Source organism: Vanessa tameamea, chromosome 5 (assembly GCF_037043105.1).
Source record: "Vanessa tameamea isolate UH-Manoa-2023 chromosome 5, ilVanTame1 primary haplotype, whole genome shotgun sequence".
Lineage (NCBI taxonomy): Eukaryota > Metazoa > Arthropoda > Insecta > Lepidoptera > Nymphalidae > Vanessa > Vanessa tameamea.
Window position 1 is genome coordinate 12723812 of NC_087313.1, and position 27172 is coordinate 12750983.

Genomic DNA, 27172 nt, shown 5'->3' on the forward strand with positions numbered 1-27172 from the left:
ATACTAAAATTTATAATCGTGATTTTCAGGTCTCTATGGCAGTTGGGGTATGGGAGATACGTTCCCGACGCCCTCTCCGGAATCCCCGGACCACTGGTCCACGCCCTCTCCCCAGACGCCGCTCACTCAGTCCCCCCACTCGGACTGGTCTGACCGCGCTGCGCTCTCGCCTAACGATATACAGCAGACGAACAAAGGTACGACCGAAGCGTTCTATATATAATCAGAATTGAAACAACGCGTGAGTCCTACTCGTCAATAAATTTTTGAACGGTGTTGTCGTTTATAATCTTATTTAAACGCCTGAGAGTTGTAACATTAAAAATATTTGTAAATCGACGTAAATTATTGTTAAAAAAAGCAAATGAGTTTATTTGATCATATATTACACATCGGTTTTCAAAAAGGAGATAGAAAGAGATTAGAGTGGATTTTCACATTAAACTCTGAAGGCTTTTAAACGTAATCGGCACCTTGTAAATTATACTAATGTTAAATTAGATAAGTTTATTGAAATGTATAAGTTTCGAAATCTCAAGGTGCTAAAGTGCCGTAGATGATAGACTGATTTGTATAGCCATGACATAGCATAGCATTTGAACGTGACATCCCATGACAGTACTCGGTGTATTATTGACGTCAGAATCTTGGAGATGAAATAATGACTATGTAATTATTATAATAAATAAAACGATTTTAGTTGGAATGTTAATGTTATCTCGACACATTAAAATTATGTCTTAAAAAAGAAAAAAAAAACGTCACGTTTACGTCACAATTTATTATATTATCTGTGAACGTATCAACGCTTCCACAGATTATCGTAGTGTTTGATAAAAATACACCAGAGTGTAACTCGAACACCGTGAACTAGTTGTTATTGTTAAATGTGTTTTTATTTCTTGTTTTATATAAAACTGCGTTTTTAAAAATATTTAATTGGGAATTTTCATCAACATACGAGATTGTTTTGCGTATTGACGTGAAAGGAAATTATTTATGTGTGATTCTTTAGCACGTAACATCTGTAATGTACTGTAGTGTATGTAGATTTTTTTTTTAATTTTAAGTAAATTTTATAGGCTAAGGTTAAATTATAAGTACTGACTAAGATTGACGCCTGTTTTTGAATGAATTTTAAAGTTTAATTTCTATGACGTAACTCGTAACAGGCATCAGTCTCAGTTCGATGTCGATAAATTAGATATTGTTTTTCCGCTTTTAAATCATTCCATTGTTGCTTCCAATACTTTTTATCGTGTGACGGTGACTTAAAACCAGGAAACGCACGTTACAGTACAAGCAAACGAATGACATTGACATTAAACAAATTAAAAAATCTGTATTGTCACTCTTGAAAGTTCAATCTATTTTTATACTTTTTTTTTGTTTTATCACTTTGCAGAAGGAAATTATTCAGTCTCAATTAAATTAAACATAAAAGATTTTCGCATTGCGATTTGTGAATGTGCATTTTTTTTTTTCATAATTTTGTACAATTTACCAATTTTCAGTCGTCGTTTATCGTTGAAGTCACCGTTACGTATTTATTCCAAAAGTACGACGGATCGTACATCAAGATCTCATCATTCCAATGTTCGCTTTAATGAAACATTTATATTTGGGGTCACATATGCTCAATTTTATTAATATCATTCATTCTCATGTATTTGTAATATATTATCTATAAGATTATTTTGTTAGCTAAGTTTTTAAAACTGCTGCCCACGTGTGAACGTCGCCTATATTATTGTAAATAATTAAAAAAATAATATTTAATGAAACTCGAATCGTAAAATGATCTTCGTAGTTTAATATTAATTATAGTTTTAATAATTTTTTTTCACTGTGTCATTGTTATGTGCCAATGAGCCAAGTTTTAATATGAATCACGAGAAATCGGTGACTTTCATCATAAAATTAAAGCCTGTGTGTGGGCGATTGTTTATCAAAATGTCGACAGATAAAATATTTTAATAGTGATAATTGTGTATTACTAGTACTAGTAAGTAGGGTACGTAATAAATGAAACGCGTGCTTCCTGTAATGCATTCTTTTATATAGTAAAATATTGTAAGAGTAAATTAAATGTCAAGTGATAGAGAAAAATGTAAAGTACAAAATGAAATTTGATTTTTTTTTAATAATATGAAAACTTACCTAATTTAAACTTTTTTGTGTTGAAACGTTCTTATTGTAAAAATATATCGTTGTGAATTAAAAAAAAAAGTATAAATGACATCTTGGCACATTGTTAAAAGAATAAATGCATGTAAAATAGGGCACAAATTATTATATTTTCATCTCTTTGTGCCTTCAGACAATTTTAAGTATTGTAATAAACTATTACGTATAGTTTAAGTAAATTTTTAACTCTAAGACGCCTGTAAATACGTTTTTATCATTATTTTTATGAAATGCATTTCATTGTAAGATTCTAAAATTTGTGGAGAATAACTCTTAAATATTTTCCCCTAACGGACAATAAAGTAATAAAATTAAAACTGTTTTCTTATTACAACTAAAACCTCAACCTATTGCGAAATAAATAAATTAAATATTTATTGGAATTCGAGATACCCTACCGGTAGAAATAAAGGCCTCGCGGGACGCCTGGCAAATGTGACGCGTCACCACCGTGTAACACGTTTCTAACTTTCATAAGGCGACGTATACTGACCACTGTACGTCAACAGCCGATCTGTCCGGCACATTAAATGTTTCACATCAGTATAATCAAACTACTACTAACAAAAATATGATTATTAAAGACTTCATATACTTGGAACGTATCGAAAAATATATATGATGAACTAGACCACTCATCATAGAAATATTCTAGCATCACTATTAGCAGCAGCAGGTAGCAATATTTAGGGCCGATTCAGAGCGGAATGGTAGCTGCGTCAGCGACAGGTAGGATATGATTAGGCAATAAAATCAGTACCGGGCAGTACCGCTGCAAGACGCGTGTGGCCGCGCGGCCGACTTCGAACTTCTCAAGATATTTTGGTCTCTTAATTATGTAGATAAAGTTTAAAATTATTTCAAACGAAAAATGCTCGCCGTGTCGCTGCTCTCCCGGTATGAATTGAGCCTTATTATTAGTATTGTTGAGTTCCGGTTTGAAGTATGAGTCAGTGCACAGGCACAAGGGACATGTCATCTTAGTTTTAAGGATGGTGGCGCATTGGCGATGTAAAAATGGTTAAAATTTCTTACCACGCCAATATCCACGGGCAGTGGTAACCACTTTCCATCGGATAGACAATTTGTCCGTCAACATACCAATGTCATCATCCTCCTGCCACAGCATGACTTCTTACATACTTCTCGGTCTGACTTCATCTCACAAGTAACATTCCAGCCATATCACCCATATAAAAAAAAAAGTTTTTTTGTTAAAAGACAAATTTCTTCAATGGACAACTGTTTCATTCGAATATTTAATTCACTAACAATTTGGAGATTCTCTGACTGTTTCCGTGTATGAAGAAGTTCTTTTGAGTGCAAGAAATAAAACTCGATACTTTGTTTATATTTCATGATTACCTTCAATATTTTTTATTTATTTATTTGAACAACATAAGTTATTTTAAAACGATTATACTTATTAGTCGTTTCACATGCGATTTATTTAAAGCAGGTACTCAACAATTTAACACGCCACGAATTGAAGTCACTTATAATAAACATAAAGTGTTTTGAATGTGATTTTGTTAAATAAAAATAGTTAAACAGTTTAAAAGTGCATTGCGTGATATATTTAAAAGGTATAGCGAATGATTATTAATTATGAGTAAGTACATACTACAACAAAGTATTATACATATTATATAATGTATTTAAGTTTTCAATATTATAGTAGTATTAGTTTGATTTGATATCGTTAATTGTAGAGGCTTAATTAATATTTCAATGTTCGTACAAAGGTTAATCTTTAAAATAAGGTTATATATATAAAAAAAATTACGAAACGTTAACTTCTAGTGGAGTTCATGATATTTAACTTCGAGAAGCTTCTTTTTTTATAAAAACTATGACTAAATCGATAAATTGGATGGCATAGTATTAGAAACGTTTTTTTTTTTTAATTTTAGTTTGTAAGATTCGTCAGAAAACGTGCAATCTTATATCACCTAACCTTATTTTGTACCATTTAGCTCATAGTTACATTTTATATAATATATTTATCTAACTAAGAATCTACCAGTAAACAGTGTGGTTGCAGCCACGGGGCGACACGACCACGGGATGGTGGGCGGCAGTTACCGCTATGATGGTGATTACCGTCGCCACGATTCTCGGGAACACCGCGGTCCTGTTGGCGTTATGGAGGGTGAGGCGAGCGCCATCACATTACCCCTTGACGAGCTTGGTGCTAGCTGACTTGCTGGTTGGTATAATGGTCCAGCCGTTAGCAGCAGCGAGAGAATTATTTGTATTTAACTTGAGTAAGTTTTAAGAAAAATCAGTAATTTTCTTTTAAAAAATAATTACCTCTTTATGGCACAAGAACGAAGACTGGAAATAATCTACTTATTTAATTATTTGCTCCAAATGATGAACACAAATAATGGCAATGTTTTGTAAATTTTAGATTGGGCAATTTGCTCGTGCTGGAGTACAATGGATGTCTTATGTTGCACGGCATCTATCCTTTCTCTCTGTGCTCTGGGTTGGGAGCGTTGGTCTGGTATCACTGCACCACTAGCAAGAGCTCGTAGGGGAAAGAGAGCTAGGGTGCTGGCAGCTCTCGTATGGCCGGTCGCGACGTTGGTCGCTCTCCCTAATGCCTTCATACCGTCGCCGAGACATTTCCATCCCGGGGAATTGGAGAAGGCATGCACAGTTAATACGAATATTGGGTGAGATTTTAGATAACTAGATTCATGTCATTAATATTTATTAAAAAATTAAAATTGCTCGATAGATGAGATGATCTGTTATAAACTTTTTGAAAGGTTAATTAAAGCTTTATAAAGAAGGAAATCTTTTTATTTTTAATATTAATATGAATTTAACTCATAGAATTATTCATTCTGAAACCGATCGTATTTAAAATATCTAGGTACTTTTATAATGACTATTCTTGACTTTTTTTAACCATAAAATCTTATTATTTTAGTTCTCAATCTTCAGACCGTTATATATTATACACAAAAAATGTATTCTACATTAGGTTTATAATCATAAGGATTTTTTTTCTAGATACGTCTTCTTTAGCATAACCTTCTCGTTCTACCTGCCCGCGGGCGTGCTTGTCACGCTGTATGGTTTCATCCTGCGCGCACTGGCCGCGCCGCCACCGATACGTGCACATCGTGGTCGGATTTCTTATCACGAACCACAAGTATGTCCGCTCACTCACACACAAACACGTTAATACTATCGTCTCATTATTGTTTTAAGGAAATATTTCGGATTTCTACCACGAAATGTTGTCAAAATATTGTCATATACCGGTTTCTTGGCCATATTTTTCTTTATTGTAAACTCATGAAAACTAAGTAGTATTTGCCCGAATTGGAAGCCTCAATTTTCAGTTAAAAATAGACTATCTCGGCTATTAAAGAATTACTTAATATATCCATCTAGAAACTGGTACTTTCAATCACACAAGATCAATATCCACAGTTTTTAGACTATTATATTAAATAAACATATTAAAAGCGTTTTTTGTTACAGAAGCTGCACTCAAGTACCGTATCAGGCAAATATCCGTTACAAAAATCCGAAATAAAGACTGACAACAATCAAAATAGCGACGTGTATGTAGACATATGTATAATGATACTGCTTGTTAACATTTGAATTTAAATTTGTTTTATTAATGAAACTGAGTTGAATGACCTTTAATATTTTTTTCAGTGATTTGTCACCAAAGGGCTATTTGAACTTACCAAATGCACCAAATATGGGCTGTACTGCGCAATCTACTGGCAAGTGTAGTGCCCAGTGAGTTAAATAATTTACTTAAAGCTAATTGTATAAAATCAATGCATTTATATTGCACTTTTTACTAGTACTTCCATATTTGTGTGTTAGATTGAGATAATATTTGATAAAAACCCTAAAATTATACCTAAAAAAATTTAGGTTTCGAGTGTCTAATATTAATTAACTTAGTAAATACTGTAGACAAAAAGCAATTTTTTGTGTTATTTGTTAAAAAAAAATGTTACTTTTTTTTGGCTTAAAAATTTATACTTTTGACAATATATAATTATTTATAAACTTATCTAAATATTTATCTTGGACAAGGATTTAATGATTTTTAAATATATTTTGTATAATATGTTTATTTCATTTCATTTTCGTATTTAAATTCATGGATATAGTTATATTATAAATGATTCTATTTACAGTGATATAGAGCAAAATATAACGTCAATAGTAATATGTACAATGCTTATGAGATTTCTAATATTTACGCTTATTTTAAATTTCAGTGCGAATTTTATACTGCGTCAACGTCGGGCCACTCGGACTATAGTGATGCTGATGGCGCTGTTTCTCGTCTGTTGGACGCCATACTTCATCATGTTGCCATTAGGTCGTAAATTTAATTGATTATCATCTCTGTTAATTCTTTACATTGCAATAATAATGGAAATGAGTAACACTCCCTCATAAGGAGCATCTTCTACAATCTATATTGGTTCTGACCAAATAGCCATGTTAAATAAAATTTCAGAGCCATGAGTAAAGTATTACAATTGCAGACTCCGTCTGCGACTGCGTTTGGGAGACGACTTGGCAATGGTGCACTTGGCTGGGTTATATAAACTCCGCGCTGAACCCTCTCGTGTACGCCGCCGCCTCGCCCAGTGTGAGACGAGCCTTACAGACATCACTCACGAGCTCCGCGTCCAGACACGTCGAAATGCCTTTGACGCCACGAGTGAGGAGAGCTTGAGTAAGTTTAAGTAGGTAATTATTTATATCTTTGAGTTATGTTTTGATTACAATTCAATAGAACAACCCTTTCTACATCATTTATTAGAAAACCTCAATACTCCTATAGCGTGGCCACGGGTTTGAACCTGGTTGAATTATCAGAGAAGTGTTTTCATTAATTATACCAGGTTTGGTGGTTTTACGTTTTTAAATTCAAAGTCAATGAAGTTTTCAAAATAAATTGTGACAAAGAAATAAAAAAGTATGTAGTTATGAATTATTTTTGGCTTAACCCAAGCAGACTATAAGATCAAAGAAATAAACACCATGTTAAAGATTTTTTTATTTTGAATTTGATCCTTAAGTAGGCGAATTTCCCACAACGCCACAAACTTAGCTGGTGGCCAAAATGAGAACCAACGATAACTTGTAAACCTTTCTTCGGGTACCTTATATAAATAAAAAATCAATTGAAATAAATATTCTTTATTTACACATATTCGATTAGTGTACACTTCTTTGGTATAACCTACCCATTCATGTCTTAAATGTCGAAAAATTGCACTCAGAAAATACTGCATCGATATCAGTGGAAAAAACATTATATAAATCTACTCTTAATTAAAATATACAATTCAACAACAAACAACAACGGCGATAATATTATTTACAACTTATCATAGAATTTTTAACTACATCCCATTACAAGAAACGGATACATTTATAAAAGGTATTCATTTTTATATTTTAATATGCGTTCATTTTAACAGTCTATTATCATATTCAGTTTTAATTGTTTTTGCGTTTAAATACTATTTATAAGTATAATAATTTTACTTAATTAAAATTGTATTATTAAAATAGTTCTCATCGAAAAGCCTCTAAATTTAATGGGATATTTTAACGATTGTGCTTATTTAAAAACATTTCTTCAAGCATTAACAATGGCTGGAAGTTATAGAGTATAAAAACTTTTTTTTTTTTAATTTATTTTTGCCATAATAGTAAATTTTAAGTAGGTTAGAATGTATTCATTTACAAAAATAGAATTCAAAAGGAACTTTACACGTTGAAAATAAGTATTCCTAATCGTTGCTACGTATTTCGACCTTAACACTGGAATTGCTTTCGTTGACAGGTTACGCCATCTTTTTCGAGACTGTCAATCTGTTCGGAAATTGTTTAAACTTCAACAATAACGTCTACAATTTCATCGTTACAATTCTGAAGTTCATAAAGAAGCTTACCAAAAATTGTCAAAATAAACAAGATGGCGACAATCAGAACACAACAAAATGGCCGTTAACGAGCGAAGATGGCGATAGCGCACAAAATGGCGGCGACTGTCGCGGGCGAGGAAATGGCGGTCGCTCCGCCGAAATCCTTGGCGTCGGGCGAGCAAGTCTTACAAGTGCAGCGTCCGGACAGACAATATCCTGGCTCGTCTTCTTCTGATACGCATTCCTGTAAATTACACAATTTTTCAATCATGTTTAAATAAATTAATTATTTTGTGTGCAAACGAATTACCTTTAGCGAAATCGAATATTTTCTATTTGTATGTGTTATATGTATAACTGTCTCTTTCTAACTACCACGGTTTCATACTTCGAGATAACTTCTCTATCTCTTTTATGCAAAATGCAGATCAAATACTAAAAATACGCATTGTTGCTAGTTTAACATACTTTGTGAGAACATAACACGCTCAGAGATAAAATCTCATTGCTAAATATATTCCATATAAACAGGTATTTCGTTTCACGAATATTCCCTTTGAACTATTTCATTTCACGAACTAAAAAGCAGGTCAATATATTCTCAATATAATATTCGTTACGAGTTAAGTTGAAATTATTGAGCAGTTTTAACTTGAGAGTACTAGGAATACGTTCTAATTTTATAACCAAATATTGTATTAACAACATCCCACGAAATAGGACGTCAATTGCTTTTAAAACAATCGCTTAGTACATTACAAATAGATTATGTAACTAAAACGTGTACAAAAAATAAAAAAAAACACAATAAAATTGATTCATATTAAAGGTATTGCTGTTGTTATTTATCGTCTGACCTCATCCCGGTCGCACTCCTGTCCGGGGCGTTTTCGTCGCCAGCAACGCGGAGGATTCCCAGCGGCTCGAGCGTCGTATGCGCACGCGCAAGTCCCGCCCAAACATAGCGCTGCCCCTGGAGACGGGGCCTCAGCCACTCCGGCTAAAGCGTCACATTGGACGTCGTACTGGCAGGGATCATCGAGGGCCTTTGCAGCTGTGTAAAATATATTATAAAAAATTGTTACCCTTTGAGGCAGAAGACAGATTATTTAATGGTAGGGTACGATAAGGTGGTCTTCTCTCATAGATTTGATTGAATGCTCACACTAATAGAACTGCAATTGCTATAGAATTCTCCATACTACCTGCGCCGGACACGCTAGAAGCAAATTGTATTCATGAAATGTAAATGAACTAAACATTAGCAATATGGCGACGGGCAAATAAAGCATACTCACACTCGAAGCAAGCGTTGATGTCCTTGTACGCGACCCAGCTGTCTCGGCAGCGACACGTCCCGCGACACTCGAGCCCCGCGCCCGCGCACTGCAGCTCGTCCTCACACTCCTCGCCGAGGGCTGCGTCCCGGACGCATCTGAGAGAACACCGGTTAATATTTAAAAGAAGAATTGATAGTAATTGTTTAGTAAAATCAATTCAATAATGGTCTTAATAGGGAGTAACTATTCTGTTAGCTCTTCTCGCTTAAGCCGCTGAACGAAATTCGACAAAATTTGGTATGGAAATAGTTTGAGTCCCGGGAACATAGGCTACTTTTTTAGGTCACCCAAAATTTTATCCCTCAAGGGGGTAAAATGAGGAGTAGGTTTGTGCGCCATAGGTAAAGTTTTATAAATTTCGCGCGGGTAGAGGTTCAGCTAGTTCATCTATATTTTAAAAAATAATGAAAAATATATCACAGATATCTAAAAATAATTTAGATAAATTCTAGACCGTTTTATTAACCATTCGTATTAAGACATCACGTAGTTTTTGAAGAAACTCGCATACAAACATGTTGTATACAGAGACATCTTATACATTAATAGCCCAACCCGAATTTTGTCCCAGACGATGCGACGATAGCTGCACATAAAATATCGACTATGGACTTATTTTGAAGAGCTGCAGCCGTAGATGTGCAGAAAAAAAAAAAAAAACGCAAAACATGCGAACGGGCGGCGTCAGTTTACAATGAAATGAAATCAAAACAATAAAATCAGTTTAATAAACGTGAACTTTCGCGTTCAAGTTACTATTAAGATCGGAATGTTAAAAGAGTAACTGTAGTATACCTACGCTGCTTCTGTTCTTCGACTAACAATATTAAATGGCAATTTAGTTCAACTTATCTGTGTCAACTCGCACTGTCGATACGTCTATTGGTAATTAATTAGTTAATAGGAATTATTTGTAAAGAATTTAAATTGATACTTAATTACACAAAAATAAAACATCTAAATGTATTTTTTTATTCATAATTGATTACATCTTACGTTTCATACCGTAACTAAAATAGCTGGCGGAAATGAAATCTGAGCTTCAGGTGATAAATTACATGAAATAATCAATTTTATTTTCTCACGCACAAATTGATTCGTCGCTGCAAAATGAGCTCAAAATACGACAGAGACGTTTTATAGACGCAAAATTCAATTCATTAGATTTTAGCAAAGCCGTCTAGTACTAGTAGTAGTAGTCTCTCTAGCACTGATCAATGATTAAAAATGTTAATATTCGATATTCAAATATTTCTTAGATTTATATATATCTATACTTAATGGCCACTGTTGACCACTATTTTTTGTCAATCTATACATATGAATAATCAAAGAAAATAGACTTAAGCTCTTTTGAATGGTCATGATTAAATTGAATGTAAATCTAATAATCAATAATATATAATATGGTAAACTTTAAATCCTTAAAACTAAGACACTGTTAGATGAAGGGGCGAGAGGACATGATCTTAACTGAATCGAAGTCTCCCATCGGAGAGGTTTTTGGGAGATACGTTATACTAATTTTAGAGTTATCAAACGTGAAACGCACAAATGTATGTCAGACAATGTTTTTTCAATCGTTAATTAATAAGCTTGTACTAGGATATCCGAGATGGCCAAGGGTTAGATCACGTGCATCTTAACCGATGATTGCGGGTTCAAACAAAGCCAGCAAAGCACCACCAAATTTCCATGTACTTAATTTGTTATTATTATTCATATGGTGCTCGGTGGTGAAGAAAAACTTCGTGAGGAAATCTGCGTGTATCTAATTTCAATGAGCTTCTGCATAATTCCGCCAAAATTGGGTACCTAACAAGTTCTACGGAGAACCTTGATCGGGCGCGAAAAGAATATCATTTTAAAGTAAATATTTTTAAAAGTCACAATTTCTGACAATAAAAGGAAGATATTTATTCCTATAAAATGTCCTGAACTCCGAGGGCTTCTTAAAAAAAACATTGTGCATTTTAATATACAATGCAATATAGCAAAGTGTTGATGGAGTAATTACCGTGTTCCGTTATCTCTAGGACTGAACTGAAGCTGGCAGGTGCAGAAGCCTCGCACGCAGAACGCTTGCCGTTCAGTAACAGGAGCCCCAAGGTAGCAGTTCTGATCAACCACGCATCGTTCTCCGATTACTGAAATTTGTATATTTACTTATTAGCGACTACTCTTTACTTGGTGGGAGGGCTTCAAACAAGCCCTTCTGGATAGGTACGACCAAGTAGGATAGGTAGTACTAGCAATATTTAGTTTTGTTGTGTTCCCATTTGAAGGGTTAGTGAGCCAGTGCAAATACGTCTAAGTTCCGCAAGTTGGTGGAGCATTGGTTGTGTAAGAAAATTTCATACGCCCTTAATGTCTACTATTACAAAACCTCTGTAGTTAAAGTTTAATAAGTGACGATACACACAAAATTAACATCAATATTTCTGGACCCAACCGTATGCGGAAGACGTAGAACCTTTAGCTATGGCACAGTTTGGGTGAGGTCAATGTTCAGAAATGGATTTTAATTGGTTAATGATGATGATGACGATGATTAACATCAATACATAAATGAGACAGCTTACCAGCAGTTTCGTAACATCGGTCGGTTTCTAAGTGCGCGGTGGGTGCGCAGGCACACGCACCATTCGTGCACTCGGAGTGCACGCCCATTGTTGAGTGACACTGGATATGTTGAACGCATTCCTCGCCATTACGTGCCTCTGAAGAAAAATGTAAGAATATTGTAGTCGTAAGGTTTTATTCTAAACCTACAAAGGGACTTTGAACAAAGCAACTGTGCTTAATTACATTCTGCATAATGACCCTTCAAATAAATTCGCAACCAAATACTAGCTTTAATCTCAATTGGGAAGTAATTAACATTTAAATAATGTGTTAGAATAGGCATCTTCGGAAAACTTAGTCATTTCGTTTTAACGCTTGAATGAGCAATCCTATTCTACCAGAGAGAGTTAAGGTGCAGGACTATCGGTTTTACATAATTATGAGGCACGGCATTGTAACAAACAGAAAACCCAATACAACAATTTGGGCTCATTTCCTCGGAATATGCAGCTTTATGAAGCTACACACTACTATGAAAAAAATTCAAATTCAACATCGGGATTACCTTTCAAGCAGCCCTTGTGTGTGCTGTTGACAGCCGCATACACGAAACCGTCTTTACAGACGCAATAGCTGCTCTGCCTGCAGAATGCATTGTCAGGACATTCGATGTCAACGTTACATACATTGCCCGTCCTCCCTGGAAATAATAAAAAAAATAATTAAATCAATATCACATTCGGAGATAAAAAAACTAAGAGTAGAAATGTATCACTAGACGGAACAACACAGGGTTCTTGATCTTATATCACAGGTTGAAATATTTTTTGTAAAGAATGAGATTCTACTAAACGTGGAACTCACATCGTAATGTATCCCATTCGTGAAACCAACTTACGGTGATACGCTAGTTGGATGTAATCATTTGATAGTTATAAATTAGCATTTTTGTAGTGAATCTCATATGTTATGACTTTGACGATTCAAGATCGTGTTTTACAGTGATTTCCTAATTTGTTTTGACAGAATGCGGGTCACTTCGTGCAGGCGCGTCTTAAGCACAACAAGCGCCCGGGTGCAATCAGAGTACTGGCGATCAGCCCTTCCCCGTAAAAAAGATTTTAAGACACTTTCTGGGGGCCTCTCCGATGGTTAAAGATGAGGTCTTGGAGTCTCGAGTCTAGAGGGGCCTCAATTTGTGATGTGTATAAGATAGGCGTAAGATAGCTATTTACACTAACTCACCGCAAAGATGCTGTGCAAAATCACGGCGCTGTTCTCTGGACTCGCAAGTAATATAAAAAAGTTATGCTCAAAAATCTTCTCGCATTCAAATATTTTCTCATTAATAATATCATCCTGCTTCAGTAGCTTGACCGCATTAATAAAATTGGGCCTTTCATTTTTATTCCTTTGTAAGATCAACGAATAAAAAAAAAACAATGAAACACATACCAGATTAGCTAACGTTATTTATTTTATAAAAAAAAACAATGGATGAATTATTCGCATTTCGAACGCCGATCATATTCCTATTATTATAATTTAGCAACACGATATAATGAGCTGAAAAACAATAGTCCATCCATTGTATCCGAGAACAATTGTTTTATATATTTGTAAAAGATTTTCATATGCGATTTAATTTTTGTACCATAATTCGTTCGGCTATATTAAAACGGGGTATTAATTTAATTATCTTGATTATGTTGTGATTGATACACGCTGATTACTAATGAAATTTTGGCATACGTGTAACCACTAGCATGCGAGCGGCGTGTTTGTAAGTTTCAAAACAAAGAATTAGGATAGTCGTTAGTCACAACGAAGAAGGCGCAAAAATTCGCGTCGCGCGTTAGGGGATAGTCGTCTTGGTCAAGTCTTGGACCATCGGGATTGGACCCTTGAAATCTTAATAAGGGAAGGAAAATCGCCAGAACTTTGCTCGCTCCCAGGTGCTTGTTCTGCTTAAGGCCGCGTAGACACTTACTTTTTACCGATTAAATCATATTATTATTATTTATACACAATTGCTAACTTTCTCGCATAACCGTTACACAGAAAGTTCTCGGACGGAATCTACTCGAATTATGTTATTAATTTTTACGACTGTGAAACTAACATTAAGGTCCACAAATATCGTTCATTTTTGTAAAATCCGCGCTATCTGGGTCAGCTCTGCGAGCGTCGACTATGGCGATTGTTAAAATCTATTCATTCTATTCACAATAATGCTACTTATATTTATTAAAGTATTTTTTCATCTACCAAATAAATGATATGGATTCGTTTGGCAGTATAACTTAACCATGAATTCATGGGAATGAGATGATCGCCTCCAGTTTCAAATAACGAAAATATGTTTATTGTTATTGTACATGAAATCAATTCTTGTTAAAATCAAATTAAAAAAAAAAAAAACTAAATCCCGCTGAGTCTCTTTCGCCGCGTCTTCTCAGGTCCGAGGTATTAATTTCCGAACCGGTGGTAGATTTTTGACTATCAATAAGCAAGTGTAACACCTCCATATTGAATAAAGATTTTTTACTTTGACTTTGAATGTATCTAATCTATGTATGAATACAATTACATGTAATTTTGTAAATTTTACTCGACAATCTTGTGAGTACTCTGTCTTGAATTACATTATTTTCTTAATTAACTATGTCTTATACGTAACTGTCTTCTGTAATTATTTTTATTCTGATATCAATGGCATGTACTTAAGTTATAACTTAGCTCATACAAAAGTATTCGAATAAAATATGATATATTAGCAAAATTTCCATTCAAGTTGTTTATCGTTAGCCTTGAAACTTTAAATGTACAAAAGACAAATAGATTCATGAAATATATGGAAGCGATTATTCTAGATTTATCTATGGTCCGTTCTTAAAATGCCAGCCATGATTGTATGGTTTTGTGTATGGTCATAGAGTTTAAAAAAATTACGAGATAGTTCTGTAGACGTTGTGAGCTTGGTGTGTAATTTATTATATACAGTTTAACTATACGTGCAATATTTTCATATTTAACTTTATGGAATTATATCGCACGCCTTTGTAGCGATCAGGTTACACGACTTCAATAATAAATAAATATTGCATAAATTATACACCTAAACTTTCTTAGGATTCAATTGATTAGCTATGCATCGGTAAAAAATCCACATTGTAGTTTTTGACGTTAACGCGAACATACATAGAGACGAACGGGAATCGTTACTTTGTATTAATAATTTATAATATACATATACAAGCCGAGATGGCCTAGTGGTTAGAACACGTTTGTCCGACGATTGCGAGTTCAAACCCAGGCAAGCACCACCAAATTTTCATATGCTCAATTTGTGTTTATAATTCACGTGCTCGGCGGTGAAGGAAAACATCTTGAGGAAACCTGCATGTGTCTAATTTCAACGAAAATGTGCCACATGTGAATCCGCATTGGAGCAGCGAGGTGGAATATGCTCCTAACCTTCTCAAATGGAGAGGAGGCGTGCAGTGGGAAATTTACAGGCTGTACACGATGTGCACATATTCATGCGTAACCTACAAACTCATATATGTAAATATAGTAAATGGGCCGTGATGATTGAAATTTTACATAACATAATAACACATAACACGTCCAAGTAGTGAAGTATATTAAAGGTTTCATTCTGAAACTCAACTCGGCTGCACCGAATCGACCTTTATTTTTCCTCCCATCAACCCTACAGTACAAAATGGCCATAAATAAACGAGCAACGCGCCACAACAACCGGTAGTTAACAACTCTATCAGTAATATTATATAAATTAAGATAATTACTAGATAACCGCGTTGACGAGGTGTACGTTACATATACGTTGCGCAAACTATTCTCGTACTTTTACAATGTTTGACTTTATACCTAAAGGCTCTTCATAAATCTTAAACAAGGTTGGCTTAGATTAGATGTCAGACATCAGTCATTTGTTTTATCTATTTGTGCCCTTCGGATTCTGCTGCGATATATTTGGAAGGTATTTTTTGTTATATAAAATTGGTAGACGGATTCATGGGTCACTAAGGGGGAGTGAGTGGGTGAATTCATATCTGCTTATTTTGTGTTCATCGTGCTGAGCGGTGAAAACATCGCGAGGATACCTGCATCGATCAAAATTCATTAAAATTCTCACATGTGTATTCGAACAGCGTGTTCGAATAAACTCCAAACATTCTCCTTAAGGGAGAGGCTTTAGCCCAGCAGTGGGAAATTTACAGGCTGTTCCTTTTTATAATACAGTTATGTTTTGCAATAAGATCATTTCATCCTCTCAAGGTAAACTAATTTTAATAAATATTTGTATTTGGGGGCTATTAATTTAATAGTGTGTTATAAACGTGTTTATGTTAATTCACTGAATAAAGAACCGTTGAACGGTGCGATTTTTAAAATATTCTGATAACTGTAAGTTAAATTAGTAACCGCAATGACAATTTTATGCTTAAACTTTAAAAACTAATTGCATTTAAACTTTATGGTATAATTTTACAGCGAGTAATCGCTTACAACGTTTTTGAGGTCAGTTTGAAATTAATTAACACTCGGTAACGGATTCAAGTAAAAAACACTATTTCTAGTTCACATTTAGCTAACTTTAAACGTAAAAAAACGTAGTTCGTAAGTTAAAACAGAGCACTTCACAGGAGAGTATAAAGTTAGTGATGTGCTTTTTATTAAGTCAATATATATAAATACTCTGTACTAAACATCACATTTTTACTTGGTTTGGCTTTATGCAAGACTGTCTGAATATGTACCAATTCATCAAATGTTCTACCGCCAAACAGCATTGTTGTATTCCGGTTTGAAGGGTGTCAGGCAATGTAACTACAGGCATAAGGGACATAGCATCTTTGTTCCCAAGGATGGTTCCCAACTACTGAATGGATTTCAATGAACGCATGGGCGATGTAAGATTGAGTAAGATTTCTTACAGCGCCATTGTATAGGCGGTGGTAACAATTTTCCATCAGGTGGCCCATCATAAAAATACATATATCAGTGTATTTTATTTCATCATTCGGAATTATAGCCAATTCAGATGCACTTTCCATTCTCACACTCTCACAACTATATATGTCGGAAATTGACACGACTGGAGAGGCGCGAGAGTGTAAGCGTGCTAACTTCCTAATTCCGGGCTGCCACTGAGAAGTTCTTGTCGATAAAAACTTTTAACTGAAATGACCTGGGATTTGAACCAAGAACATCAAGGTCCTTAGTATAATTTATTAATTCCTTTGTTTTATCTACTGTACACATTTAATATTGTAAAAAAGTAAAGTAAAAATTGTGAACGTCCCACTGTTGGGCTAAGACCTCCTCTCCTTTAGCCTTTCTTTTATGACTAGGTTTGGAGCTTACATCAACACGCTTCTCCAATGCGGGTTGGTATTCACCAATTGCCTTGCGTATTCACACATTATAGACTTTGATGCACACGCAGGTTTCCTCACTAGTTTTTCTTCAAACACAGAATAAGTGCATCAAAATTTAGTGAAGCTTCTCAGGATTAAACCACTAAGCCGTCACGTAATAATTAGTAATTTTATAATGATTAGTAATAAATTTGTAAAAGTTTTTTGTTATATTTTGGTACCTAGTATTAAAAAAAAAAATGTTATGTTTAATCCTTACTATAATTGTGAAGGCGAAAGTTTGTATGTATAGATGTTTGTTACTCTTTCACGCAAAAACTACTGAATGGATTTTAATGAAACTTTACAATAATATAGCTCGTCCACCAGAATAACAAATAGGCTATAATTTATCATGATATTGTGTGAATAATACTTGTCAACCAACTCCTAAAACGCGAGCGTAGCCGCGGGCGAAACTATTTAAAGATATTTTTATTTTATTAAGATTACACCAAGGTAGCGAGCTTTGATTTAAATGCACATGCGGCAGAACTTTGTCCAACGCAACCCATGCAAGTTTTCCTTAAAAATAAACAAAAATATTATAATACTATGAAATATCAAACACAACTACAGACGAGACTTGGCAGTATCGATCTATTCAAAATTCAAAATAATATAAGCCTATCAAATAAAGCTTTCACTATAGAAACTCGATAAAAGTAACGAAATAATCGTTAACTTAAGTAAATATACTTTAACATGTTTAACAAAAAAATAAGTAGAACATTATTTAAGTACTTGACATGTGTCCTCAATTCACGGATAAGGTAATCGCATGTCGCGATTGCGTATAACAGTTTAAAAAGGCAGAGTCTTGTAAGGCAGCTGTTGACAACCTGTGGTTAATTTGATGGTCCGCGAAAGACGGATATTATTAATAGTTTAAAAGAAATATTGGGATTTTAATGTTCGCGTTACATTTACGTCACTGATATTTAAAAAGAAAACTTCTAAATACGTATCATGAATTTTTCAAAAAATAAATATTATTTTATTGCTATTTTTTTACCAAAATAGTTCATACTTAGTTTTATGGGTTGGTCCTACAACTGACATGTTAGGGATAAATTGCCTATATTTTTAGTTAGTTTTAGTTGCCCTATTTGTAGTTCAAGTTTTATGGCAAATCTCATCATTTGCGGTTCAGTGGTTTGATAGTTAAAACGTAACAGACATACATATACTTTTGATTATATAGATTGAAAATATTATAAATTATTATTTTATCGCTGAATACATTCTGATTTTAATAAATACTGTTTACGTTCGTTATTTATTCAGTAACAAATAATTATATTGTACTGTTACCAAACGAATAAATGTATTATAAAAAATTGTAAGATTTAATAAATTTAATTTATAATAATCAACCTCTTTAAAACCGGTTTCATGACCAACATATACTAAGAGTTGTAGTTAAATAAAACTTTTTAAAAAAACTAGTGTTTTTTACAAAGTTTTATTTCCTTGTGAGAACATAAACAAAAAGTATTGAAAAATGTAGTACTTAAGTAATACGCGTAAACGGCCTATAATAACTGGGTGGGTTATTAAGATTCTGACATTAATGCTTATTCTTTTCACGAACTCGTAAACCGTAAATTTACGAGTTCGTATTTTGACAGGACTAAAACTTTGCCAGCGCTTTTTAACGTTGAATCAAAAAGGATAGCATTGTAATTTGATATTACTTATTGTTAGGCGATATCTAAAAGGTTAACGACCACTGGACTGAAGTATTCTTGAGTACACTGCAATTCTAATATATGTAGATATACATATACTTGTATGTAATTTGTAAATATATGACGAATTTGTGAACGTAGTCCAAATATTTACTTATAAATACGTACGTACATACATACCTAATACTAGTATAATGTGTGAACATTTTCGTATTGATATATGACTAGATAGGAAAGTGCATACAAAACATATCTGTTGTACTATTGAATAAAGGATTAAGTGTTTGTTTTGTGTGTTATCACTAATCTCATAAACATTTATTCTTTGATGTATTGCGAAGATTAGATACGTTTTTTAATTGTGAATACTAACGAAATGAGTTCGAAGATGTTACATAATGATTGGGTCCCTTGTAAAAGAAAATCTGAAGAAAACAGACGATGGTTATGTTACGAATGCGTACTGAATGACGAATGCATGATTGAATGAATGCGAATGGATGAATGAAATATTACAATACGTTAGTAGTTAAATGTTAGGTATAAATTTAAGATTTATATCCTGACTTAGGCAAAACACTGCGACGACGAAAGGTAAATAAACGAGGGTAAGCAAGTTTATTTATTTATTTATCCATAGGTACACAAACAATACAATCCGAACATTCATTCAAATTATAATATTAAGAATTATATTATTAAATTATGACAAATTAATAGCATCAGCGAAGATACCGCAAAGACAAAACCATAACTTAGTATTTGCCATTAGTAATGCCACAGTTCTCCTAAATTTCGGATCAAACTTTAATATACATTGTCATGTGAGAATTGGACTGCATTGCTTAAAGTTGAATGATATCAATCAATCAAAATATACTTTAACAAATTTTTATACGCAACTGTATTAAATGTAAAACACCGCTTCGGAATATAGATTCTACCGAGAAGAACCGGCAAGAAAGAATAATTTTAGAAATAACATTAAGTCCTTAAATATAATATAAATATGAATTAAAAATAGTTACTGTACAAATCATGACCGCGTGGACCGGTGACAAGAATGCTAGCATTTCCCCGTTGAATCGCAATTCCGACGCTCTGGGCAAAAAACGAACCAGCCCGCCTGTCACCAGTGGAGGCAATAAAGCGAGATGTGATACTTTTAATGAAGCTTTTTGCACTAACACTACAAAAGGAAGTAATTAATCTTTTTAAAAATTTGAATTAAAAAGTCATGTCAGTTAAATACAATTGTATAAAAGTCTAAATAAAAATTGATAGTTTTTATAAATTGGATGAATGAATAAATATAATGAATATTGAATTAATTAATGTCTGGTATGAAGCCTCTTGAAGAGATTCTAGCACACTGCTCCAATGCGGTTTGGTTGATACACTTTTAAAGATCTCGATTAGAGACATAGATTTTTCTCACGATGTTTACCATCACTAGTGAGCACAAAATAAATTATGATCACAAATTAAGGACATGAAAACTCAATCTCATATTAAACGAATACAACCAACTCAATCTCCAGAGTTTGCGTGTTCGCGGTGATCTTTGGAATTACCATTCGGATTTAAAAAATATTTTTACATACTATAGCCCAATTCTTAATAGTCCATTAATCTATTAAAACGTAGACACGCCTTCACGAGTGTATGTTTACATTACATATTATGTGTATAACGACCTACTTTTAGGTGAAAATCGTATCGAAACGTGTTAAGTAATGTTAATTTCACCGACTCGTAATACGTGATACAATAACCGCCAATTCAAGCGTGACGCGTCGCGTTACATATGTTAGAATTGAATGCAACTCATCAATTCCAAGTTACGCAAAACTGAACTAGGAAAGTTTTTATGCCATGTAATGACGTGTTGTATAATTTTTATTGTTAAAAAAAGTGAGTAATGATATTTTTTATTAGATGACTTTCGTTTCATAACTTTGAAGTGCATATAATTTAATCTTAAGGACTAAGACTATTTCTCCTCTTAAGAACTTTTCATGGAGTTTCTTCCAAAACGCTGTCCTATGGGTTGATGGATTCACATCAGGAAGTTTATAACAGTCTCACGATATATTTCTACATTGCCGAGTGGAAGATTTTAAATACAAATTTAACACATCTAAGTTCAGTTGTGCTTGACAGGATTCGACCCTGCGATCATCAGTTGCGAAGTATACTCGACTCCGTTTTGAAAACGAAGCCTCTAATTTACTTGGTGCTAGTTCTTTGATTAGAAAGCCAATTTCGGTAGGTTATCATCAGTTAACCACCACTAAACATCAATCTTCAAGATTTGATATCGGGCGAGTTAGCCAGTGTAACTACAGGCACAAGGGACATAACATCTTAGTTCCCAAGGTTGGTCGCGCATTGGTGATGTAAGGAATCTATGTAGTCTATGGGCGGTGGTGACCACTTACCATCAAGTGACGTATATGCTCGCCCGCTGCCGCTACCACAAAAAAACCGTCCAATTGTATTCGGTTGCGGTAAGAGAGTGAGAGGCGATGTAAACGAAGTTAGTTGCGCAGCGCGGGAGACGCGTGACAATTAAACGTAGTCTAGTGACTGCGGAGTTTTTATCGTAAGACATATCGTAAGATTTATTCCTTATTTGTTTTTGCGTTACACTATCTCTTTTATTCGCTACCGTGTAATTCTTATTACGTAGTGAACACATTGTTATTTCTTTACCGGAATTTTAATTGAATTATAAATATAAATTCGTTCATAATCTTTATTTCTTTTTGATTCATTGATTGTCATTTGTTTTATATATAAATATAAATATTGGATAACATCACATACATTACTCTGACCCCAATGTAAGTAGCTAAAGCACTTGTGTTATGGAAAATCAGATGTAACGACGGTACCACAAACACCCAGACCCAAGACAACATAGAAAACTAATGAACTTTTTCTACATCGACTCGACCGGGAATCGAACCCGAGACCTCGGAGTGGCGTACCCATGAAAACCGGTGTACACACTACTCGACCACGGAGGTCGTCGAATCTATAATGCCTAATGTGTTTTTATCATTTTACAAGTTGAGAAATGTTTAAGCCTAGTTGTCGCCCGTGGTTTCTTAGGCGTTTTAGGGTTGGTTGTCAGTTGTTTGGTATAAAAAAGAAGCAGATGTTCTTCCTTGTGATTCAAGCTTTACACCGAATTTCATCATTTTTGGTTCAGTGTTTTGGCGGAGAAAGTATAACAGACAGACATACAGAGTTACTTTCGCTTTTATAATATTATTATAGAGCATTTGACTAAAACAATTTCCATGTTTTACTTTGAAAAAGTGCTGACCTTAATGATCATAATAAAAAATATTTGAGAAAAGTAAAATATTTATACAATTAATATATTGACTCATAATTTGGCGATAACTTTGTAAAATAAAAATAAAATCTTTGGTTGGTATCAAACTTTGAGCGTGTTTTAAATATCAATATTGACGATACATGAATTTTTTACCACTAATTGGCTGCTTAGTATGTAATTTGCCCCCAATTTTCTCGTGATGTAATAGACCAGTGGTTCATAAACTGTTCAAAAAACTCTTAAGTTACATGAGAAAAACAGTATATTTCCGTTATCTTTATGAATGTTTGAATTTATTAATTTATGTCAAATTACCAAATTAAGCGAGAAATATCATCATCATATATTTTTTAAATATATAATATTTTTTTTATTATTTCATTTCAATACGTAGGACTTTTTATTAATTATCAATAGGTTTAAGGGTTTTCGATAAAATTCGGTGAGATTCGGTAAGTTTGAGAGTCACTGTTCGATATAATAATTGTTGTCAAAAATTAAACATAATATAATTTGAAGTTGTAAAATAGAAAGATATGTATGTTGGTCTTAATAATTTACATATAATACAAAATATATATTTAAACCAGTTTTGTGTGATGTAAGAAATTAAAACTTACGTTTCTCGGGTCCCTGAGCAGAGACTGCTCCCAGCAGAACGAACACACACAACCAGCCCCACACAGCCATCCTGTGACGTCACTGCGCACGCGCACCTCACGTCTGATACAAAGAATATTTAAATTAATATTAAGATTTCATGTCGCTCTATGAACACAGATAAGATAACTTTATCTAGACTTTTGTGATTAATTAAGCGATAGGAAAAATACTTAGCAGTCACGAGATGAAGGGTCAGTGAGGTGGGGGGGGGGGGGCACATTACTATTTTAATTCCTTTTCAATACAATATCAAAATATATAGTTTTGAATATTTAAGGAAGGCAGACTACCACCACGTGTTCGTCCGTTTTGTTGCAAATTTTCCAACCCTAAAGTTTGAGAACCATGCAATTCAATTAATAAATATACTGTTAAATGTTATGCAAAGCTATAAAACACACATATAACAAATTAAAAATTTATAATTTACACGAAGTAATCACAATTAAAAATGTCGTTGGAGTACCTTTAATAGTAAAGAAATAAATTTAGTTTTGAGTATCAAATGTATCTAATATTTGAAAGCGCCACAGGTACCATAAGATTTAACATGTTCTGGTCTAGTGGAGTCGAGACGTTCACACAGCAAGCACTGTTCCGTTTCGGATCAAAATCGATGGTTAAATCCAGTGAAAGGGGCCTTAAATTGTATTTATAATGGACTATAAGTACTTCTTGAAGGTCTTACGCCCTCATTTAATTTCCAAAAAAATCTTATGATGTTACGCAACGAATCAATACTATCGAAAATGAGTTTGTTTCTATCATTTTACGTTTTAACTACACAGTCGATCTTTGATTTTACATATACGTTGTCAAGCCTACAGAAATATAGTAAATACCTAACAGCTACCCCCTACTTGCCTTGTCCGCATGAATGCTCATGAAGGGGACAAGGCGACCGGAGACCGAACATACATTTGTGACTCCAAAATAAATAATTCCAGTTAAAAAAATTTATTAAAACTTAAGCACTAAACATATATATATTCGACGACCTCCGTGGTCGAGTAGTGTGTGCACCGGTTTTCATGGGTACGCCACTCCGAGGTCCCGGCTTCGATTCCCGGTTGAGTCGATGTAGTTTTCTATGTTGTCTTGGGTCTGGGTGTTTGTGGTACCGTCGTTAATTCTAATTTGCCATAACACATGTGTTTTACATACATTGGGATCAGAGTAAAGTTATCCTATAAACATATATAAAATATTTTTCATTAGGAAGCATTTATTGACTTAACGGAGTCGAATTAAAGGTACAAAACACGAAAAAAAACCTTTACACCTAGAAAAATACATGAATTATAGTCAGATAAATTTAGATTGACTTGGCATTAACGTAAATCAAAATTGTCTGCATGTTCAGATTTAATAGCTTCACATACAAGCCGTAAGGTCACACTTATATTGTTTGCGCAGTTAAAGTATTGCGCAAATCATTCAAATTATAAATTAGTATTGTGTAACGTCTGGGAACGTTTGAACGTATGATTATCATGTTGGAAGTTATTATTTTTAATACTGACTTTTGTTATATTTTCAGTCTTACTTGTCATCATGGTGTTCGAATGCATTTCGACATTTTTTTTAATGATATATGTTGGCAGACGCGCAAATGGAACACCTGATGGTGAGTGGTCACAACCACTCATAGACAATAACGGTGTAAGAAATGTTAACCATTCCTTACAACCTTGGAAACTAAGATTTTATGCCCCTAGTACCTATAGTTACACTAGGTCACTTATATTTCAGACCGGAACACAACAATACTGAATACTGTTGTTTGTAGAATATCTTATGAGTGGTACCTACCCAGATGGGCTTGCACAAAGCCATCTACCAAGCTACTATCGAGTTACTTACAGTAACAATATTATATTTTTTCTAAAACGCGATTTCTCTTTTGATTTATTCTTCTAATTTTTCCGCCTCTTAAAAAAATATCGGGCATTAGCCCCGAGTGTCACCAGTGTAAATCTAGCGCTGCATATTTAGTAGCATTTGTTTCGAATTACTATTTAAAAGAGATACATATATATTTCCGCCTCCGCCAAAAGTCCGCGTATCAAACCATCAACGTCGCTTCAATCAAAAATAATAAGCAAAGAATTAAAAAGGGCTTACTGTACTCGTACTGTTATTATCTAAGAAGAAATTTTCGCTTTTTAAATAGACGCGTATACAATTGATTCTATTAAAATGCCAATCATCATCCATTTAAAAATTTTAACACTCGTTATAAATCCAATACAATATAATATTATGCAACTTGAACAACAAATTGGAGTCGGACGAAAAGAAAAATAAAACACGATAAGTCGTGACTGGATCGGAAGATCTATCTTCAAGCCGCTAACAAAGAGTATTAGAAATAAGGCTGGCGACAAACTGGGCGATTGTCTAACTCTTCCTCAAAGGTGAGTGACTTCGTATGCGTTTTTTAATAGACGTATAGTTATATATGAATATCCTTTGGTTGACATTTCTAATTGGATTTGATTCACTGGAAAGTGATTCAATGTTATTAAACGTGTATTTGGTTTTTTTTTTACATACCTAAATGTATGTTTAGTACGAGGGTCGTGGGTGTTCTGCCATATATTTAATGTGAATGAGACTTTTAAATTGATCAAATAAATCGCTCATAAATATAAAGCGAGCTTTAACGTTTCAAGCAAAGCGAGGTCAAACAGATAATATTGAACGTATCGTCATAGATGAGTTATAAAAGGCACAATTTCAATCAGTTTAACTTTATAATATTTAGAAAAACAACAGAACGTTAAGTTATTCTCGTTGAAAAATTCTTAGTCGTATAAAAAAGGGTCAGTCGTGATCACATTGGAAGATTCTTCTTAACACCGCTACTAAATAACATGAGCCATAAAGCCTGCCACGCACTTGGCGTTTTAAAGATTGTAGCTGTACCCTATTCGAATCGATGAAGGAATAAATATTATAAACAAAGGTTTACGTATTATGACTCATGCAAATTGCATGGAACTCTGCTATATCATGCACTACAATCCGTTTTTGATTGTTATAACTTTCTCCATAAACTTTAATTTTACCTTCAAAGTTCCTATAACAGCCTTGTCAATATTCCAAAATTATCAACGAATTTATGATACTCTTTATTGTACACCAATAAACACTTACCTACATAAATCACACGCAAGAAAGATGCACAAAAGGCGGACTAATCGCTAAAACAGCGATCCCTTCCAGGCAATCTTAAGGTATAGGAAAGAAATAGAGGTGAAAAATACAAGGTAAGGAGAGATATCATAGACTATTTAAGCTCGACCAATGATATCGCGTCAATTGTCAAAGGAATAGACTATGGACCGTTTAAATGTTAGTGTGTATTATTTCGTCGTATAGGTATATAATTTAAAAATTAAATGAAAATGTACTGATAAATATAAATAATTTAAATTCTAAATCTTATTTGTATATAGGCATATATTTTAAAAGCAGAGTAGTACTGCATTATAAAAAACGACAAAGTTTTACAGTACAATGTTTGCGGTTGGTATCTTTTTAAAAGCAAGTATGTATTACCAATGTAAGGAGACCTAAAATGACCCAATTTTATGCACAAAGTTTACGACGTAAGATCTTTTTGAAATGAGGTTGAGGATATAAGCAAACTAAAAATACTAATAGAAAAACTAATAATAATCCTCTGCTCAAAGGTAGCCAGGAAGAGATCGCTGCTTAGCGATAAGGCCGCCTGTTGCACCTCATGCAACTTTTGTGTAACAAAATTGTAATTTTTAGTTTTAAGTTTGGGTGCAATAAAGAGTTAATAAATAAATAAATAATAGTAGTATTTTTTATAGTACGTATTATATTTTCATTCTTTACATATTACATTGTGAAATGTTAACAGGGTTGCCAGTGTAAGGGCTGCCACTAACTGCACTTATTCAGATAAATATTCCTATTTTTTAAAATAAGAAGAAACACGCTCAAATGCAACAAATATGCCTCT

At 33.8% G+C, this 27172-nt stretch overlaps 3 protein-coding genes across 6 annotated transcripts in view; 2 read left to right on the forward strand and 1 right to left on the reverse strand.

Moving 5' to 3' along the window:
* Positions 1–2504, forward strand: part of LOC113404413 (neurogenic locus Notch protein) — a 114987-nt gene extending 112483 nt beyond the window's left edge. The window contains exon 33 of the mRNA XM_026645294.2: positions 30–2504. Within this exon, the coding sequence (XP_026501079.1) occupies positions 30–223 (194 nt within the window). The 3' untranslated portion in view covers positions 224–2504. The remainder of the gene's footprint in view (positions 1–29) is intronic.
* A 1722-nt stretch (positions 2505–4226) lies between these two features.
* Positions 4227–6921, forward strand: LOC113404419 (octopamine receptor-like). The gene is made up of 7 exons (XM_026645303.2): positions 4227–4454; positions 4601–4868; positions 5212–5353; positions 5689–5771; positions 5872–5958; positions 6453–6556; positions 6726–6921. The coding sequence occupies exons 1-7, from the start codon at positions 4277–4279 to the stop codon at positions 6917–6919; spliced, it is 1056 nt and encodes a 351-aa protein (XP_026501088.2). The 5' UTR covers positions 4227–4276; the 3' UTR covers positions 6920–6921.
* A 449-nt stretch (positions 6922–7370) lies between these two features.
* LOC113404446 (tenascin-like) overlaps positions 7371–27172 on the reverse strand; it is a 37574-nt gene continuing 17772 nt past the window's right edge. For 2 of the 4 annotated variants that reach the window (XM_026645331.2, XM_026645332.2), the window contains exons 2-8: positions 23133–23235; positions 12591–12725; positions 12043–12180; positions 11478–11607; positions 9419–9555; positions 8978–9174; positions 7371–8364 (exon numbers count right to left, since the gene is read on the reverse strand). In XM_026645331.2, coding sequence (XP_026501116.2) covers positions 8203–8364; positions 8978–9174; positions 9419–9555; positions 11478–11607; positions 12043–12180; positions 12591–12725; positions 23133–23202 — 969 coding nt within the window. In that variant the 5' untranslated portion in view covers positions 23203–23235 and the 3' untranslated portion in view covers positions 7371–8202. Of the gene's footprint in view, positions 8365–8977; positions 9175–9418; positions 9556–11477; positions 11608–12042; positions 12181–12590; positions 12726–23128; positions 23236–27172 lie in introns of all 4 variants that reach the window. The other 2 variants (XM_064221027.1, XM_064221028.1) reach the window with 1 other exon arrangement.

Coding starts and splice junctions, on each gene's coding strand:
- LOC113404419 (XM_026645303.2), top strand. CDS start 4,277: ATGATGGTGATTACCGTCGCCACGATTCTCGGGAACACCGCGGTCCTG. Junction 4,869..5,211: donor ACAGTTAATACGAATATTGG/GTGAGATTTTAG, acceptor TTTTTTTTCTAG/ATACGTCTTCTTTAGCATAA. Junction 5,354..5,688: donor TTTCTTATCACGAACCACAA/GTATGTCCGCTC, acceptor TTTTTGTTACAG/AAGCTGCACTCAAGTACCGT.